Source organism: Arachis hypogaea, chromosome 10, assembly GCF_003086295.3.
Source record: "Arachis hypogaea cultivar Tifrunner chromosome 10, arahy.Tifrunner.gnm2.J5K5, whole genome shotgun sequence".
In the NCBI taxonomy this organism is placed as follows: Eukaryota; Viridiplantae; Streptophyta; class Magnoliopsida; order Fabales; family Fabaceae; genus Arachis; species Arachis hypogaea.
The window spans coordinates 75,592,091-75,613,329 of record NC_092045.1 but is presented as its reverse complement, the minus strand read 5'-3'; the positions used below and the strand labels follow the sequence as shown (position 1 = coordinate 75,613,329).

Sequence of the window (21,239 nt, the reverse complement as noted above, 5' to 3'; positions counted from 1 at the left end):
GGCACCTGTACTCCAGATGAGACAAGAAAGGGCTACAACCTCAGGATTAATCCACCGCGTCGTAGTGCGAGTCGATTTACTCCGTCCGTGTTCAAAAAGGCCGCAAAGAAATGCAAGAACATAGTCACCTTTGGAAAGTGGAAAGCGAGAAAGTAGTTGTGGTGTAGTTAGATTTATGTATGTATCAGTTATCTTTTGTCATGGACACAATGTAATATTTATGTATGACTGAAGTTTCCTAAATACCAACTAAGTATTGTATGTTTCAGTTGATGTTCCTGAATTTCATTGACTATTATATGTATGATGACTTTCCATGTGATGCTTTACTTGGACATAGTTCACAATGATTCTATTATCATAAAGTACATTGAGGTAGGTAACGGTTGATTCGATTATCATAAAGTGCATTGACATAGGTTACAATGATTCTATTATCATAAAGTACATGCCCTATGCGTACGATGATTAAATTATCATAAAGTGCATTGAAACAGGTTATAGTAAGTCTATTATGAGAAAGTACATTGACATAAGTTACATTGTTTCAAATATCATATAAATCTACTGCGTGTTAGGGGCAGTACTAGGACCTCCGCCCTGACGACATCTACTACGACTGTGTCCCTCAGCCCCACATTGCCTATATCGCCTCGGACGCCGTAACATTCGTGTGTCCATATCATTCAAGAAGTGGGTCATCCTGGGCCAACCTTTGGCAACGCGTCTCATGTACGGGTTTGGTACGAAGCGAGGACCAGTGTAAGAAGACCACATAATTGGATTCTCGAGTGGCCTAAACCTAGCCCGATAAACACATCTAACTTGGTCCATCTTATAAACATCATGCACATATACCTGCCAATCTAGTCGTTGATTTGCACAACAAGCAAACACATGCCGGCAAGGAATCTGATCCACCTAGAACTCACCACAGTCACATCTTTGATTACGGAGGTCAATAGCATACTCCACTCCATTTGGCATCTCACGCACTTCGAAGACCTCATTCTGCCTGTCGAAGTAATTAACCTGAATGTTTTCTGATGCAAGTTGATTTGCATGAAGTTTGGAGGTCACATGCTCAGAAAAAACAAGGCCAGCATTAATCCAAGCCTCCGCCTCAGCTCTTTTACGTGTGAACAACTCATTAAGTTTGTAGAATGTTGCCTTCACAAGTGCAATGATGGGGAGATTGCGTGCACCCTTCAAGATTGAGTTTATGCATTCCACTATATTAATCGTCATGTGACCCCATCGGTAACCACCATCAAATGCCAACGCATACTGTTCACGGAAATACGGTTTAACCAGTTAGTGTACGCCTGACCCCACTCTCGTAAACGCTGGTAACGCAATTCATACTCCCGAACCGTCCTCGAATATCCTACACAATATCATATACCATTCAAAGTGAGTGTGATTCACGATGTTTAGATTAATTGCAGTTTCATTAGTAACAAATGTTGAAGTAATCAATGTTACCTATATTGACTACAAGCTTTTGCAGGTACCGTGCCTTGAATTTCCTCAGAAAGTTCGACTCTATATGCCTGATGCAAAATATGTGGAAAGCTCTAGGAGGTGACCAAGCTCCGTGACTGCGCTCAACAGCTGCATTTATCGACTCATCTCGGTCTGATATAAACCCCACACCATCCCGAGTTACAACATGTTGACGCAGGTTACTAAGAAAAAAGTGTCACGCATCAGAAGTTTCTCCCTTGACAATAGCAAATACAATCGGGACGATATTGTTGTTACCATCCTGCGAAACGGCCACTAACAAGCAACCCTTATACTTTCCGTACAAGTGAATCCCGTCCACCTGGACAACTGGCTTACAATGTCTGAATGCTCTAATGCAAGGGTAATAGCTTCAAAAGACTCGATGCAATACACAGATATCACTTACCAGGTCATCCCCTTGATATGCTAGCATAGTCTCAAAATGCACGACAGCTGATGGCTCCTTATGACACATGGCCTCGAACCATATGGGCAATGCTTCATAGGATGCCTCCCAACCTCCAAATATTTTCTCAACTGACTTCTGCTTAGCCAACCATTCTTTTCGATATCTAACGGTGTAGTTAAACTTCGACTGCACTTTCTGCAATAACTGATTTCACCTTTAAAGATGGGTCGGCCTCAACCAACGGCTTAATGGCTTCTGCAATTGTATTTGAATCCAGCTTTGAATGATCCTGGGAGATGGTTGCTCTGGTACAAGTGTGACTGCCGTTGTACCTCCTAATAACCCGACAGTACTTTCTGCTGATCATGCTGACTCTTATAAGCCAATCACACCCTGACCCGTACTGTGTACACTTCGCATAAAATGTCAACGGCTCTGACTCATACACACGGTAGTTTACAAATCTTCGGAGGGTATACTCCTTCATCGCCTTAATAACAGCTTCCGTGAAACTGAATTCCATCCCTACAGCGAATTCACCATCTACGACAAAAGGAACTTCTGCCAGGACGACAGCCATACCATAAGTTTTTTAACACACGACTGTTTAATGACCAAAATAAAATATTAAATCAATACTCACAACATCAACAATGATATAAGTAAGCTATACATTACGTTATTATCTCAGTCTCAACTAAACAAAAATACAAACACATTAATACATACTGTTAATTAATAAAAATTAACTAAATATCTAAAAAAAACTACTAATCTTCCAAATAACTTCATAAATACTATAATAAAACTAATTAACTAAATAACCAAATAAATACAAATTAACTAACTAACTAAAAATAAATAATAATCACCTAAACAACTAAAAGTAAATACTATAACAAATGCTCAATAATAAACCCTAATTAGCTAAATCACGAAATAAATACAAATTAACTAAATAACTTAAAATAATTACTAATCGCCTAAATACTCTCATAAATACTATAATAATTACTCATTTATAAATAAACCATAATTAACTATTTTAGCTTAAACTTGACTAAATAAACTATTTTACACATGCTAAACGAGTACCTGCACTCATATAGTCCAGAAACTCCGGAGCATTCATGGCTTCCAAATCCAAAACTCACATGAAAGATGGCTCCTCAAATGGCACTTCGTTTGCGAGTGCATTTGCAACATTTGTCACATTCGGAGCCACATCGTCGTCATCTTGATCTTCAACTCCGTCTGGACTAACAAATTCGTAATTACTTTCGAACTCTTCTTCACTGTCACTGTTGTAGTCTTCCCGTAAAATATTTCGGTCGGCCTCAGATTATTCGAATTCAATGTACAACTCGATGAATGAGATTTGAGCACGAATTTCAATATACATTGAAAATATCTCATGCATGCTCGCTTCGTCCGTTATATATTTCGTCTGAAATTGAACGAATCCACCAAACACTAGTACAGGATATCTGTATAAAATACATGATATTTTTCTTGACATCTCCGAATCAATCTTCTCACAAATCATACCTTTAAGCTCTTCAAATGAAATTGTAAATGGAATAACAACATTCAACAGATCTTCACAAACAAATTTTACTCCTTCAGGCGTCTGCAACAAAATCTGACTAAAATAATACACTTTCAAAAGGACTCTATCATCCATTCTTCTCACTCAACTAAATAAACACAAATACTTCACTATCAATTTTTTCTCTCCAACCCAACCAGCTCAGTGACAAACCATGAGAAAGAAGAAGAGAAGTCGAAGAAGATGAATAATGTTAGAACTGGTCGGCGGACTAAGATTTGCAAACCTTCGCAAGTGTATATATACACACACAAATCGGACCAAGGGACTTCTCAACCCTAATTCAAATAAACTATATAATAATGAAAAAGGACCATCCGATTTCGTTAAGTGAAAATAAAAAAAATTTTTCTCCACAACTCGGACCCAGCGAGTTGCTCACCCCAACTCCAAGTTTTCGTTAACAAAGAAAATGGACCTTGCGATTACCTTCAAGGAATATAAAAATAAACTTTCTGCATGTACAAGTCGTAGGGACCGATTTCCTTCATGTTAATTTCGTCTCTCCTCTCCATGCAAAACGAACCCTCCGATTTGCTCAAGGAAAGCCAAAAAAGGAAATCGTTGGGTCCGATTTCTTATCAACAACTCCGACCAAAAAAGCTGTCCCACATAATGGTATAGCTCCTCCTCATCCCATAACCCAGGACAACACACCCACCACTTCCATAACCAAATTAATCAGCCTCATTTATTAAGTTTCGTGGTCAAATATTTTAATATTTGGTGTTCAAATCTGTTTAAGGATCTTGACTATTTAAAATATAGGATAAAATATACTTTTTATTTTTAAAGTTTGGTAAAAGTTTTAAAAATATTTCTAAAAGTTTTCAATTTTAGTAAAAGTATACTTTTTATTTTGTTTTAATTTTGTTCCAAAAGTTTTTTATTTGTATTAAATATATCATCGATGGTTAAATTTTCAAAAAATTTAATACAAATCTAATAATAATGCATGAAAATTATGTTTAATTTGCTTGTATTGAGGGTTATTCATATGAAATTGTTGTTGAATTGATCTTAAATTTTTTGAAAAATTAGCCGTCAGAGATATATTTGATGCAAATCGAAAATTTTTGGGACAAAATTGAAACAAAATAAAACTTAAGAATATTTTTAAAATTTTTGTCAAACTTCAAGAACAAAAAATATATTTTACCCTAAAATATAAATTTGTTTGAGATCTAAGATTATTCGAAGTGTAAGTTTATTTAAATTTTAACGTTATACTAATTAGGTTAGGATTTTTTTTTCAATAAATATAATTAGTTTCAATAAATTAAAAAATTTTCATGCTTTCACACACTCATTCACTCTAATAATTTTTAGTCAGACTAACATACAAAAACATGAGTAATAAGTCTATATAAATATTGAGAGACTATTTTTCTTTTAATCATTTTAATTTTGTCTTTTTTTCTGTTATTTAAATTTAGTCATTTTTATTTAAATACTTGTCAATTTTTATAATTTTAATATATATTTTTACAATTTTTAAGTTTTTATCTTTTATACTTATTCTTTCTTATTTTTAATTTTTTATAATTATTATTTTTTACATTTTTATTGGATATAATCTATAAATTTTAAGAGTAATTCACAACAAAAAATATATTTTTTTCATGAAATTGAGATCATTAATATACGTTTGATTAATATTTTCTGTCAAAATCGAAAAATTAAAATCCAAACGAAATATGAAGAAAAATACACATCTTTTTTAAGAAGGAAAAAGAAAAAATATCAATATTCATATAAGTGAATTTACAGGGAAAGATTCCAACAAAAAAAAAAAACAATATTTGAACACACTACACTTTTTGAAAGAATGGAGAGAGAAATATCCAAATAGGTGAAATAACTAATAAGTACCAAAACTGAAAAGTGAACAAAAAGAAAAAGAAGAAATTATGAAGCCATGTACTTTCTATGTTCAAACTACTTCAAATTTCAAAGTTTAACACTTTTTACTCTTATTAAAATGATGTATTTGGTATACTCATACAATTATTTTAAATTATATTTATTTATAAAAGTTATTGTATAAGTAATTATAACAAATTAATGATACTTTTAATAGTTGTGAAAATAGAATATACTAGGACTAAATAATACTTTCTCTGGCCAGGTTCAGAGGCGGCCAAAAGGGTTGGCAAATGATTGGCAAATGACCGGGTTGAAGAGATATTGAAAAATACATTCTCTCCAGTTTTTTTTTTAACATTTGAGAAAATATAATGTAATTTTTTATCGTCAATTTTATAAGTGGGATCAAAATTAAATATAAAAAAATAATAAAAAATGAAAGATCATAATTAATACCATCTAATTTTTTTATTGAAAAAAATCCACTCGCAAAGTATTGTATGGAGTACTTTAATTTGTTTTCTATTTATGCTAAGTACTTTAATTTGTTTTTTTTTTAATTTGTAATAAACTTCACTTTTTTTTTCATTATCCCCTTCTACAAAAATAATTTATATATTCTTAAATTTTTTATTATATTAAAGTAAAGATGTATTATTATGCAAATATTTTAAAATTATTAAATATATGAAGTTCATTATTTTGGTCATATTCAAATTCAGCATAATAAAATAGTGTAAAATTAAAACAAAATTTATTCATTTAAAATTATGTTTGATTGGAAGAAAAACAATAGAGAAAAAAATAGAAAAAAAAGAAAGAAAAAAATTGAGAGTGAATTTTTATTTTTTTTAGATGTATTTGGATAGAAAGAAAATAAAAAAAGAAATGTTATAAAAAGATAATTTTATTCTTATATTATAAAATATATTAAAAAAAGTAAAAGGGGTAATATTAGAAGTAAAGAGAGAGAAATAGTTTTCTCTTATTTTTTTTAATATTGAAGAGAAAAAAAAGTAATGGATTCTACTGCTTTTTTTCCATCTCTTTTTCTTTCTCTCTTATTTCTCTCTTCAAGATCTCAACCAAACAATAAAAAATAATAATTTTTCTTTTCATTTTCTTTTTTCTTTTTTCTTTCTTTTCATTTTCTTTTTAAACAATAAATTGATAAAGTGTCAAAAAAGCACGTTTACGGGAAGCAAAAAATTATTGCTTCTGCGTTCACTTCAACGTGAGTTCACCTTTAATGATCATTATTGATTTTTTCCAAAAGAATTTTTCATATTTATTTCAAGTCATTTCAAATATTTTAATTTTTTTTTCAATTTTTAGTACTTTTTATTATATTTTGATTCTTTTATTAAATTTGTTATTGTAATTCTATTATAATATAAATGATTGATCTTATTAAAAATGATATTAATAGAAAATTATAGAATATTTTTTTTGTTTGACATTGTAAAATTTATTATTATAATTATTGTTCATTGTTTATTATTCTAATTTGTTATAATATGTATTATTGTTCTTATTGAAAATGATAAATTAAATAAAAAATTAATCATAAATAATAATAAAAACATAATTAGTAAAAAGTTAGAATCCAAAACAGTAAACAAAATAAGATTATTAAGGATACTCATAAAAAGTAATAAAATATATTATTTTATATGTTATTTTTAATTTAATAAATAAATATTAATTTTTATTAAAAAATTTATAACAAACTAAAATAGAATTTTATAAAAAATATACTAAAAGAAGTATAAAAAAAGGATTAAATATATTAAAAAAATAATATTATAATTTAATATTATATTTTTTAATAATTAACTAATTATCTATCTAAAAGTGATTTTAATTAATATTATCCAAATAAATTTATTTTATCAAAATCAATTTTAGTATAGAATTGCCAAACATAAATCATGTTGGCATAAATTCACTTCTATCCAAAATTAATTTTACAAAATCACTTTTATTCAAACTCAAGTTTGACCAACTCTAATTTGAACACACACGAAGTCTTATTCGAATTTACATATTCTACCATTATTCATTGGCAATTTGTTGCGAAGATTTTTGGGTTTTATTTAATTCTAAAAATAGTATAACATAAGATACTGAAATTAAGATATAATTATATAAAAAATAAATATACAAATATTAATATTTTTATATTTTTATTTAATAATAAATTAAACTAGAATAAAATATTAAAGTTTAGTTTATTTTTTGTCATTTAAAAAATTAAAAAATATATAATAATAGAAAATAAATAAAAAATAAAAATAAATTATATTTTTTATTAGTATCTTTATATTCTTTCTATTAAAATTTAATATTTCTAAATATAATGTCTCTATTTATATCTCATTTATTAAATAAATAATTTTGCGACCTTATCTCATTTGTCAAGAATAATTTTGCAAGCTTGTGTCCCTATCTAAGAAGGTGAATTCTATAATGCCTATGGTATGGTGCCTAACTTTTGCCTAACTTGATATGGTAAATTTTGAATATTTAATAATTTTTTATTTTTATACTTTTAAAATTAAATATTGATTTTTAACCCTTCTAAGAAATTAGACAAATATTTGTAGACACCATAACAATCACCATCTAAGAATGAAATAGTCAAAAATAATCTTGAGACTGTGTCCCTATCTAAGAATCAAGTATAATAATACTACAGTTAAGCAAGCAGGCTAAGCTAACTATGTTAGAAAATTATTTTTTATTCTATTTAAGGACAATACATATATTAATTATAATTATAAATTAAACTATTAATTTATATATTACGGTAATTTTATTTATTATTATAAATATTGAATTAAATAAATTATTATTTTTAATTTAAAATTAAATAAAATTAAAATTAAAAATATTTTTTATTTAAAATTTAGAGTTTAATAAATACTATACTCATATATAAATAATATTTTTAGAATTTTGATCTTTAATACATCAAAATTGTCTTCATAACTTTTTTTCATAAAAAAATTACAATTCAACAATACTAGTAATACAAAATTTTGGTTGAAAAAAATCCCAAATGTAAAATTCTCTCAAATTAAGATATATTTTCACACTTTTAAGTATTTTCTTTTTAATGATTTAAAATAGACTTGAAATCATAAAATTTTTAGTAATTATCCAAATCAATCTCTAAATATTTTAAAATCAGATATTTTAGTCCAAAAAAAATTAATACACAAATCAATCTTTAAGGTTTTATTTCGACGAACCAATCAGTTCCCAGTTTATTTTTTGGCAAAGTGATTACCCATATTAGTTTCCAAAGATTTTAAAAACAGACATTTTAGCCTCCAAAAAAATTAATGTACAAATCAATTTCCAACGTTTTTTTTCATTAGACATAACAGTCCTCCATCTAAGAATAAAATAAAATATAATAATAATAATATTATTATCATTATTAATTATATAATAATATTGAATTATAATTTTTTTATTTTTTAGACAAAAATAATGATAAATTTATTCATTAAATTCTTATATATATATATAGTCACTCAATAATAATAATAATAATAATAATAATAATAATAATAATAATAATAATAATAATAAAAGATTATTTTATAAAAAATTTACAATTAAAATTATTTGATATTGAATTTAATATAAACAAAAATGTCATATTTTAAAAAATATGTTTGTATTAAAAAAATATATATTTAATATAAATTTAAATTAAAATATTTTTTTATATATATTTTAATTTTTAATACAAACATTTTTTTAAATAGGATATCTTTTCATTATATTGAATAAAAAATAGCAAATGATTTTAATTTTTAATTTATTATAAAATAATTTTTAATAATTTTATTAATTATCATTATTATTATTATTATTATGGAATGACTATATATATATATATATATATATATATATATATATATATATATAAAAGAATCTAATAAAAAATTTATTATTATTTTTGTCCAAAAAATAAAAAAAAATTATAATACAATTTTATTGTGTAACTAATAATAATAATAATAATAATAATTTTATTTTATTTTGGACAGTCAAAAAAAATATTGAAGATTGATTTGTACATTAATATTTTTTTGGAACTAAAATATCCATTTTTAAAATTCTTAGAGACTGATATGATAATCATTCTGCCGAAAAATAAATTGAAAACTAATTTATCTGCCGGAATAAAACTTTAGGAATTGATCTGTGTATTAATTTTTTTTGAGACTAAAATGTCTAATTTTAAAATGTTTTGGAGACTGAATTGAATAATTACTCTAAAATTTTTAACAAGCCAAAACAAAAAAGAAGCATGACATGTTATCTGCCTGTCATGTTTAGATTTATATCTTAACAATAAAAATTGAACATATAAAGAACGTCTTATGAGCAACAAGATTAGGATTATATTACGAATGCACATGAAAATGGGATTGCAAAAGCTATTTACCTTATGAGAAGCTCTAACATTGTCTTTCTTAGTTCTTAAAATACACCAACATAGATACATAGCAGTAACAAGTGCACAAAATTAGCATTAGCATAATAAACAAGACAAAGAAAAGTTCTTTCATTCATTCATTCATGGTTATGCTGAGTGAGGTTCCACCAATTGACCTTCCTTTACAACTTTGCGATGATTCAACTCAACAGAATCGAGATTCAGATCTGGGAAAAAGTACCGAACTTGATCAACAGCGTTCTGAAACGATACCTTCATCGATTTGTTCCATTTCTGAAGAAGAAATGCTTCTGTGCAATCAGCATCTTTCTTTGATCTTACAAGCTCCCTCTCCGCCTTCTCGCGAGCAGCCTTTGCTTCCTGCAACTGCTCCTCTGCTCTAAGTCTTGCATTCTTCTCCTCCGCCAGCTCCAATAAGAGACGATGCACCTCATTGCGACTCTTTTCAATCTCTGATTCCATGAAATCAGCCGCTGTCGCGATTCGGAAGGCGTTGGCCTTCACAAACTGGGCAACGGAGGAGTCACCGGCGCGGCGGAGCTGGTCCTGGTCGCTGTAAAAGAATAAGTGTTGGCGCAGATGACCGTCGAAATTGAATCGATCATCCCACAGTGAAGCAACTGCTCCCTTGCCTTGAAAACTACGCAATCCCTCTCTTTTGTTCTCCTCCTCGCTCTCCATCAACACTTGCTCTATACTCCTTTCCCGGTGCGGAGAAGCACCACTGCTTTCCACCGAAACCTTTTGCTTCTTCTTTTCCACGTCCCTATCGGCACCGGGTTCGAATAGCGCTTCCCTCTTCAGTTTCATCTTTCTAGAAGACGATACTTGATCTTCTTCTTCTTCTTCCTTTTCTTCCTCCACCTCTTCCTCTTCTTCTTCGTCATCCTCAAGGCACTCCTTGTTTTCTTCTTCTTCATCTATGCATTCATCATGCCCCGCTTGCACTGAATAGTTATCTAATCTTGGCTCAGCTGCAACAAAAATCACTCTCACTCTCAGCTAAAATACCACCAGAGCATCAAACAAAACAGGACAGAGAAACCAGCATAGTTATTATCAACAGAGTAAAGAAAAAATAAAAAATAAAAAAAAAGAGTACTTACGGCTACGGGGTGTGGCAACAGTACTTCTAATCATAGCACCACACATCTTAGGCGATTTGAGCAGAGAGAGTTGTTTTACCAATTTCGCCTCGGAGGGTCTCAAATATTTGGGGGAACTTGGAGATTTAAGGTGCTGTTGCCAATGCAGAGGGAAGATCTCCTTGCCGGTGTTCTCATCGAGGAAGAAGGGAACTGAACCCTCAATTTTGCTTCCCTCAACCCGGAAGAAACGGCTTCTGAAGATATCGCCGATGTGCCACTGACCTAACTCAAGGATTCTTGGACGACGCCCGCGCTTGACAACGTGAACCCATTCTCTATTCCTTATCTTCACCTCAAAAAAGTAGAAGAAAACGGAGACGATAGGATCCATACCGTGAGATTGACAGAGAAGCTCGAAGCTTCTGACGAATATCCAAGCGTGAGGATGGAGTTGTGTGGGTGCTGCATTGATCTTCTTGAGAATAGCAACTTGAAAAGGGGTGAAAGGTAAGCGTAGCCTTAGTTTTGTGAAGAGTGCTTCATAGACGTAGAAGAAGTTGTGTCCGACGCCGTCGACCATTGAGTGGTAAAGACGTTCCTGTTGATTACATGCTTGGAATGTTACGGTTTTGGGGTCAACGTTGGAGTGGAGGAGGTTGGAAGGGGTAAGAATAGTGTGGTTGAGTTTTGTGATGGTGGACGGCAACGCCATGGTCAATCCCACTGGCAACTTGAAAGGATTCTGTGAAGACAAACAAGAAAAGTGTACTATCCCATGAGAGCACCCTCAAGAGTAGAAATAGAGAGTTCCTATTTTAACACAAGTGAAATGGAATTTATTTTATGCGTCGGAAAGAAGGTGAGTTTTAGAATGGGGCTGGAAATTGAGGATCTCATTATTCTTGTCCTTTTTAGTTTGTTGGCACTCAAACCATTGGACGCATGGAGGGTTAGTGACAAGGTGGCAAAAAGATGTCTGATTTTTGACATGCAAATGGGTACATCAGGTTTGCATTTAATTATAAGTATAACTGTGGCCTCGGTTGACGGACAATTTGAAAATGAGTGGAAATTTACATGCATACACAAATATTAGATTAATTTAATTGAATTTGATTTTATAAAAAAAATTTAAGTCGGTAGAAATTTTTGAAAAAATTATGTCAAGTAAATCATCTAAAACCGTTGTGACAACAGCTTTATTATACATATGTTTTTTTATATATAAGTTTATATAAATGGGTCCAAATTTAATATAAATAATTTTTAGTTTAAATTATATATAAATATATATTTTTTTAATTCTTAAATAGCACAAAACTATTATGACAAAGTTTTTTTTTTCTTTTAATCAAAACTGCAATTCTCAAAATTCAAATAAAAATTAAAATTCTAAAAAATCTCTCAAAATCGTCGCGAAAAGTGAAGGAAGTTTAGAAATTGAATTTAAAAAAAATATGAGAAAATAAAATAAAAAGATAAAGAATAAAAAGCAGTAAAAGATGAAAAAGAAGAAGAGAAAGAGTTTTAAATTATGTAGAACTTATTTCAGTACAAAAATACTGAAAATTCTTAAATAACAAGTGTAATTACCCGTGCCATGCACGTGATAAGATTGAAATTATAATTTTAAATTATTTTTTAAAATTAATTTAAATTATAATAATTTGATTAATAAAAAATTAATATGTTGTGCATTATTTGTTTTTTTTTTTAAATTTAGTATTAATTGGATTAACTCTAAAATAGTTATTAATCGATTTTAATAATCTATTTTCTTCAATAAATCAGACATATATACTGAATGTGATCATAAATAATATAGTAATAATTAAATCTACCCACAAACATATTGGCTATTATCACACTCTAAAACAAATTAAATATAAAGGCTATTAGCACGCACTTATAAATCTATAAAATCGCACTGTCTTTAATTCATACAAGGGTTTATTTATCAAATAAACTTAAAATATAAACAAAAAATATTTATAAAATGGGCCTAGCATCACTTGAAAGAATCATGAAAAATAATCAACTTACCTAATCATCCATAAAAACTATTTCTATGTAAGTCGTGTTGTTCTTGTCAATTTGGATGAGACTTTTTATAACCTTATAATTATTGCCTTTATTTTTCAAATTTTTTCATTACATAATCTATCATAGGTAATACTGTTGATAGAATCCTAACTAGTATCCTTTAGGTATGAAAAATAATAAACAGAAGAAGTTCAATGTCTGAGGTACGAATTTTTTAGATGATAAATAATTGTAACAATTCACTATTAATCCTTATATATATACTAATTATACACGGTAATAGTTAACAAATATTTTCAATGGAGATACTTACTCAATATATATGTTATCGACGTTAATTGTATGTCAATATTTTTAGGAAAGAGCTAAAAGAGGAGATATATAAATATATATAATATTATTGCTATATAGGAAGTATACATAAATTGCTACATTTTTTTATTATGTTATACAACTTAAAATTATACTATCATGTTATTATTAATCCTAGATACGTGCTATAATTATATCAAAATTAATTATGAATCTAAATAAATAAAATAGATAACATTCAATATTATTTTTTTCTTTTTTACATTCAATATTACTGTAAATATAAAAAGTAAAATAATTAATGAAAAATATGAGCAAAAAATAAAACATATTAATTAAAATTCAATTTGTTATCTAATTAATCTTATGTCCATGTGATATAATTTTACAAAAATGTTATGAATCACCTTTTTTATTCTACAAAAAAGAACAATACTATATGTAGCCTTTAGTAGTACAAAAAATAATTATAAAAATTAATTATTGATATTAATATTAATCATAATTGATTATTAATACTCTAATTTTTTAAAATATATTTTACCATTTTAAAATATAATGCATGTATCGTGTAGACTTTATTATTATTATTATTATTATTATTATTATTATTATTATTATTATTATCCACTAATTGATATCAAATTAAATGGGTCACTATTAATGTGTGCATCAATTATCTCCTAATAAAATTATTGCACCTGAATGAAAATTAGAACTATATCAATTGATATAATTAGAATGATTAAAAATATCGATGATTTATAAGTAGTTTAATAACGTATTAAATATTAATTTGATATAATTATAATGAAGATATTTTTTTAAAATTAATATAATCATGTATTATTCATGAGCTAATTGTAATATAATTAAAATAAATTTATTTGAGAAAAAAATTCATGTATAATTTTTAAAAATTATAATAATTTTTTTATTTATATATACGTATATATTAATTTTGTTAAATAATTCTATATATATATATATATATAATTATATACATATACATAAATAAAAAATATATGAATTATATTTTGTTAAACTCCATGTTACCGGCTATTAAAAATATTTAAATCACATGTATTAATTTTTTTGTTATAATTATTTGGGCAATTTACCCAAATAAATAAATCTCAAGAAATGTTTACCCAAATACACAAAATGAAATCCTCTTACGTGTATATGCAGAAACCATTTTATATGTAAACCGTGGTAAGCAACCACGGTTTCAAATTCGAACATAAACCGTGGCAGCTAGGGACGGTTTATGAATGTTTGTCCGTTGTGTGTAAACCGTGGAAGGTTCCCACGGTTTACGAAGGGAGCTGACAAAGCATAAACCGTGGTAGGTTACCACGGTTTATGAAGAAGGCGACATGAAGAGAAACCTTTGTGGCCTACCACGGTTTATGAAGGAGGAGTGATGTGCATAAAACCCTGAAGGTTCCCACGGTTTACAATCACGGAAACTCTATATATATGTGAGTGATTCAAGCTCCATAAGAGATCATTTTCACAATGACAAGTGAGGGAGAGAGTTTTCTAGCCTTAGTGCATTGCTCTGGTAAAATTAAAAAAAAAAAGCAAAAGCGAGGGTGTGAAGTTCACTGACAGAGAACCACTGAGTGTTTTCATCAGTTCGTCAAGCACCTTGTCAGATTTGAAGAACAGCATCTTGCAGAAGCTTAGCGTGTTTGGTAGCAAGTGGGTGAAGAAACTATACTACAAGATCCCCATCGCAGTTGTCTCGACCGGTGTTAAGTATGATACCTTTGTGGTTAAGGCTGATGAAGATCTTAGGGTTTTGTTCCATTGCGTAAGGAGTTTTCTGGAGATCAGAATCCATGAGTTGTTCGCGAAGTTGGAGGACGATGTTGAAAGTTCTGGGGCATCCGCTCCAGTTCCTGGCTCGACTGCCGCCGGAGGTGCATCTAGTTCGATGCCTACGGTCAGACTGTATCTTCCACCAGTAGCATCCCCTTCATTCGCGGCTGATTTAGACCGAACAGAGGTTGTTAGTTCTGTACCTTTGGAGAATGCAGCAGTCTTTGAGCCTCCTCACGATGTCGGCACTGGGGGTGGCCTGTTAACTTATATGGAAGGCTTTGGTGGACCCGATCGAGTAGAGAATGCAATGTGTGACGATGACTCTGACCAGGAGCCTGTTGATATCGTAGGGGACAGCGACGATGACACAGGTGCAAATCCACATACGTAGCATATGCCTTCAAGTTCTGCTTCTCAGCAGTACCCTCCACACTTTTCCACACTAAACTTGGATGCTCTGGCTCAACAGGAAGACGGTGGTAACACAGTCGGGGGCTCTTCTACAGAATTTCAGATCGGGCAATCATTCCAGAACAAAGATGAAGCTGTGCTGAGTGTGAAGGACTATAGCATCCGGTGAGGTGTTGAGTACAGAGTCATCGAATCAGATCATCTGAAGTATCATGGAAAATGCAAAGAATTCGGGAAGGGTTGTAGTTGGTTGATTCGAGTAGCCCTGCGTGCACGTAAGGGCACTTGGGAGGTTAGGAGGTACAACGGGTCACACACATGCTTGGCAACCTCTATTTCGAGTGATCACTGTCAGCTGGATTACCACGTCATCTGTGCGAGGATTCTTCCGTTGGTTAGGGCAGACGCTGCGGTTACGGTAAAGGTATTGCAACAAGCTATAGAAGCTGATTACGGGTTCCGGCCTAGCTACAGGAAGGTTTGGATGGCCAAGCAGAAGGCAGTGGCACAAATATATGGCGATTGGGAAGAGTCGTACGCGGACCTGCCACGTTGGATCTTAGGGGTCCAGTCAACAATGCCCGGAACAATCACGGTGTTGAAGACCTCTCCCGTTCGGCTTCGTGGTGAGGTTGACGAGTCGACGGTGTACTTTCACCGACTTTTCTGGACATTTCCACCGTGCATTGAGGCATTCCGGCATTCCGGCATTGCAAGCCCCTTGTCAGTATTGATGGTACCCACCTATATGGCAAGTATGGAGGGACGCTGCTATTGGCGATAGCGCAGGATGGGAACTCGAACATCCTACCGATAGCATTTGCCCTTGTGGAGGGAGAGAATATAGAGTCGTGGTCATTCTTCTTGTCCAACCTACGAGAGCATGTAACTCCTCAGGAGGGTATCCTTGTTATCTACGACAGGCATAATGGGATCAAGGCAGCGCTTGAGGCACCGGAGAATGGGTGGCTCCCTCCCTGTGCTTTCCGAGCGTACTGTATTCGGCATGTGGCGGCCAATTTTGCCCTTACGTTCAAAGGTAAGGACTTAAGGAGGATGCTGGTGAATGATGCCTACGCAAAGACTAAAGCAGAGTTCTATTACTGGTTTGACATCATACGGACTGAGAATCCAACAATGTGTGACTGGGCCAACCGGATGGAGTACGACAAATGGACCCAACATGAGGATAGTGGTCGACGGTTCGGGCACATGACAACCAACATTAGTGAATGTGTGAACTCCGTGTTAAAGGGAACTCGCAACCTCCCGGTCACATCTTTGGCTAAGTCAACTTACGGGAGGCTTGCTTAGCTATTTGTGGTTCGCGGACAGACAGCAGAGGCACAAGTCAGATCTGGGCATGAGTTTTGTCAGGCCTTGGTCAAGGCTATTGATCGGAATATAAGAGACTCTAGGTGCTTCACGGTGACGTTGTATGACAGGCATCAATCCGAGTACACGGTCGCCGAGACAACACCAATCGGGAGCTTCTCGCTGGGTAGCTATAGAGTTTCCCTTAAAGATAACACATGCGACTGTGGCCACTTTCAGGCGCTGCATTATCCTTGTTGCCATGCCATTGCGTGTTGCACATACTCCCGCCTTAATTTGGCGTCATATGTTCACGAGGTATATCGTATGAGTGAGGTGTTCAACGTTTACAAGCAGGGTTTTTTTCCACCTATCCCTGAAGGACTGTGGCCTCCATATGCTGGGCCAACTATCATTCCTGACCCTGATTTGAGGCGTGCAAAGGAAGGTCGTCCAAGGGCAACCAGGATCCGTGGTAGTATGGATCAATCTCAGGAGAACCTACCGAAGCGCTGTGGGCTATGCCGTCAGCCTGGGCATACGCGGAGGAACTGTGACCAGCGAAGACAGACTGGTGGAGGGTCAGCCTAGATATCATGCCGTTTATGATGTCGTCTATGTGGTTTTAGTTTTTTTTAGCCATGTATGGTTGGTTAAGTCTATGACTGCCAACATGTTAATTTAATGCGCTAATTTTGTATTAATAAATTGCGTTTATTTAAGATGTTTGATTGATTTACTTTGGTATCATTCAGAATGCGCATGATAATTCTGACTGAAACGTTGGTTATAATAGAAGACCAAACCGGTTTATCTACCAAGTACAAATAAAAATAACATTATACAAAACCATAAAGATAAACGTATAACTAAGATGCTAAGTACATAAACTGACATAGTTCCTACTGGACATGAAAATATGACATAACTAATCAGAATCCTCAATGGTGTCACTATCATCATCGTCAAACTGACCAAGCAGGTGACCTCCGGTGCCACACAATGGAGGACGCCTAACCCGCCTCGGTCTCTAATCTGTCGCTGGTGCTGATGGCTGTGCGGGAACAACGCTAAATGCGGATGCAGGTGTCCCTTCTAACGTGAACCAGGGGTCAGACGGAGATGCTGCAGGCTGGTTGAGGTCAACAGCCAGCTGAGGCTGAACGTCGTCAATCCGTGGCTGCTGATCAGTGAACTGGGCAGGGTCCTCAGGCATCTGTGGCCTATAATGAGTTCCATCGTCATCCCTGAGCATGTCTGCTATATCCCTGTAGAACTCTAACTCAGTAATGGGATCATCGATCTTCATCCTGACAGCCGCCGTAGTAAACTCAGCAAATGCATGTGGGGCCACGTTCGCAAAGAGCTGAGAGCTACTACCCACATCGAAGGTCGGCTGATCCATAGCTGAGGCTGAACCAACTACATCATCACCAACAACATGCTGAGTGCCATCATCCTCAACGGATGGTCCTCGACCTCGAGCCCCTGCACGACCATCCCCTACACTAGTTGGTACAAGCGATCCTCACACTCCATTGGCTCCACCGGACTCCTCCTTCAAACCTTCAAAGCTTTTCCAAATTCCTCTCAACACAACAAGCTTCAAAATTTTTTGGGTCAGACAAATGATCCATGACAGCCTTCAGCGGATTATGTATTTATAGGCCACAACGCATAAACCGTGGGAGATTACAGGGGTTTATGCTTATTGAAACTTGTTCATAAACCGCGGTAGGTTACCGGGTTTTATATTCATAGCGTCTTCTTCATAAACCGTGGTAACCTACCACGGTTTATGCATGCCATGCCATGTTCCTAAACCGTTGGAACCTCCCACGGTTTACGTATAAATCCAAAACCGTGTTAACTTGCTACGGATTACATAGAATTCGTTTTGCACATTCACGTAGGAGGATTCCATTTTATGTATTTGGGTAAACATTTCAAGTAGTTTATTTATTTGAATAAATTGCCCTAATTATTTCGTTTTATATATATGATTATTTTTTATTCTACAATCATGCAATAATATTTTTTATAATATTATTGCTATATATGAAGCAGCCTTATATTACTATAATTATATATCAAATTTAATTATGATTGTAAATAAATAAAATAGGAAACAATCAAAACTAATTTTTTTATAGTCAAAATTTATTGTAAATATAAAAAATAAAATCACTAATGATTAAAAATTTGAATAGAAAATAAAAATTCATAAGCTAAATTCAATTTGTTAACTAATTAATTTTATGTCCATATAATATTATTATTATTATTATGTATTGATTAAAACTGTGAATACATACTAATAAAATTATTACATACAAATGAGAATTAGAACTATATCAATTATATTAATTATATAAATTTAAAATTATTATTATTATTATTATTATTATTATTATTATTATTATTATTATTATTATTATTATTGAGTAATGATGATAATTCATGTGATAATGAATATTACCTATAAAACATCTAAAATTAAATAATATTTAAGTATAATTATGTGACAATTATAATTCAAAAATTACTGTATATGAAGTCACGTGAATTATTATTATAATTGATATAATAATTGCTATAATTGCTACATATTCTTAATTTTATCGGTTGTATCAATTTAACTATATCAATTATATTCAAATTAGTAGTCAATTATTTTTATAAAAATTCTGGCTAATTAGGTTATACTTATGAGATTATCTTATATTAATCGTTATAATTAATTTAATAAAGATATTTATTAAGTATTATATGCCAATATTTATAAGAATGAGTTTAAAAAAGTGATATATAAATATATAATATTATTGTTATATAAAAATAGATTTAAATAATATATTAAATATTAATTTGATATAATTATAATAAAAATATTTTTCTAAAATAATATAATCATACATTATTCATGAGCTAATTATAATGCAATTAAATGTATAATATTATTCTATATTATTTATTTACCGTCATGATTTGATTTGATTATTTTCTAGTTTATTTACTTACATAAATAATTAAAATATATAACATAACTATCGTAATTATTATAATTTTATGAAATAATTATAATTAACATATTTTATCATAATTAAATATTGATTTGATATAATTATAATGAAAAAAGTTTCCTAAAATCATATAATCATACATTATATATGAGCTAATTATAATACAATTAAAGATATTATTATATCATAATATCTACTTACTATATTAATATAATATCAAAAAATACATGTTTCATTATTTTTTATAGATAAAATTGGTTTTTATTGGCAACTAAATTGTGTTTAGGTCAACGAAAACTATATGTTTAGGTAGAGATTCTTTTGTAAAAAATAATGAAAATACAAATAAAGAAAAAAAAGAAAAAAAACTTAAATAATATATCTGGCACCACTTCATTTTATTAATTATTAAATTATTTAAAAATAGTACATCCACGAAAAATACTCATAATATATAAATTGAGGCAATAATTTAAATTTTTCTAATTATAATTTAATCAAATACTAATATTAAAACCAAATTACTTAAACAATATTGAATATATTCTTGTTCTTAGTTACGTATAATATAGAGTCATTCTCGTAACGATAACCAACTGAAATAACATTGTAAATATCCACATTTAGAATTTGTGCAAATTCAAACCATCCTCTTGTTAAATAAGTTTCATCATCCGCTATCCATGCAATGCGACAAGGTATAGAATTGCCACACCGAGAAACCAAACTAACTCTTATTCCTCTCAATGGCATTGCATGCATGCAAAAGAAAGCCGGTAATTTCTGAAAAAATTTACAATATGTTATAAAATTATTCTAATAATGAACAACTTAAAATAAGAAAATTTAAATATATTACCAATCATTGAAATTGCATATCCGAGTTTGTCACGAATTTAGCAAAACTGAACTTAAACTGAGAGGATTCAATCTCATTATGTGCTCCACTTTGAAGATTTTCGGCAGACGTAAAAAGTATGGAGGGGATGGAACTTGAACTTGCCCTATAAAATTCCGTGGATGCAATTCCTCAATAAAAAAACGAGCTCCTCCCAAGAAAGCTAACTTTAACCACATTCCATTAAGTTGGCCATAATAGGTGAGTAGATCCAACCATTATTCGGTAAAGTAGAGATTATTGCCCCTTCTTTGAATGCTTACATCTATGTAGTTGGAACCTGAATCATTGAAGACAACTCGATGAGGTATTTCATGGATGTGATGTATTGTAAACGATTGTGGTAAAAGACAATCGAACTGGAACATTAGACGATAAGAATAACTTAGAGTAACAACAATTAATAAATTATTAAAAGAATAATATAATAGAATGAGTATATGAAAAATA

At 31.1% G+C, this 21,239-nt stretch overlaps 2 protein-coding genes across 2 annotated transcripts; one reads left to right on the top strand and one right to left on the bottom strand.

Moving 5' to 3' along the window:
• Positions 1-9,836: 9,836 nt before the first annotated feature.
• Positions 9,837-11,948, bottom strand: LOC112715696 (uncharacterized). Its single transcript, XM_025767497.3, has 2 exons — positions 10,977-11,948; positions 9,837-10,844 (listed from the first exon to the last, which is right to left on the bottom strand). Exons 1-2 carry the CDS (start codon positions 11,668-11,670, stop codon positions 9,997-9,999), a joined length of 1,542 nt encoding a protein of 513 aa, XP_025623282.1. The 5' UTR covers positions 11,671-11,948; the 3' UTR covers positions 9,837-9,996.
• Positions 11,949-15,537: 3,589 nt separating this feature from the next.
• Positions 15,538-17,459, top strand: LOC112717642 (uncharacterized). Its single transcript, XM_025769618.1, has 4 exons — positions 15,538-15,719; positions 15,954-16,290; positions 16,344-16,826; positions 16,890-17,459. Exons 1-4 carry the CDS (start codon positions 15,538-15,540, stop codon positions 17,457-17,459), a joined length of 1,572 nt encoding a protein of 523 aa, XP_025625403.1.
• The last annotated feature ends 3,780 nt before the right edge of the window (positions 17,460-21,239 follow it).

What these genes read in the sequence shown, in the direction of transcription:
- LOC112715696 (XM_025767497.3), bottom strand. Translation starts at nt 11,670, where the DNA reads ATGGCGTTGCCGTCCACCATCACAAAACTCAACCACACTATTCTTACC. An exon ending in TGTTGCCACACCCCGTAGCC is followed by an intron (nt 10,845 to 10,976) that starts GTAAGTACTCTT and finishes TTTTTGTTGCAG; the next exon opens with CTGAGCCAAGATTAGATAAC.
- LOC112717642 (XM_025769618.1), top strand. Translation starts at nt 15,538, where the DNA reads ATGCCTTCAAGTTCTGCTTCTCAGCAGTACCCTCCACACTTTTCCACA. An exon ending in GCCCCTTGTCAGTATTGATG is followed by an intron (nt 16,291 to 16,343) that starts GTACCCACCTAT and finishes GCGATAGCGCAG; the next exon opens with GATGGGAACTCGAACATCCT. An exon ending in AGGGAACTCGCAACCTCCCG is followed by an intron (nt 16,827 to 16,889) that starts GTCACATCTTTG and finishes GTTCGCGGACAG; the next exon opens with ACAGCAGAGGCACAAGTCAG.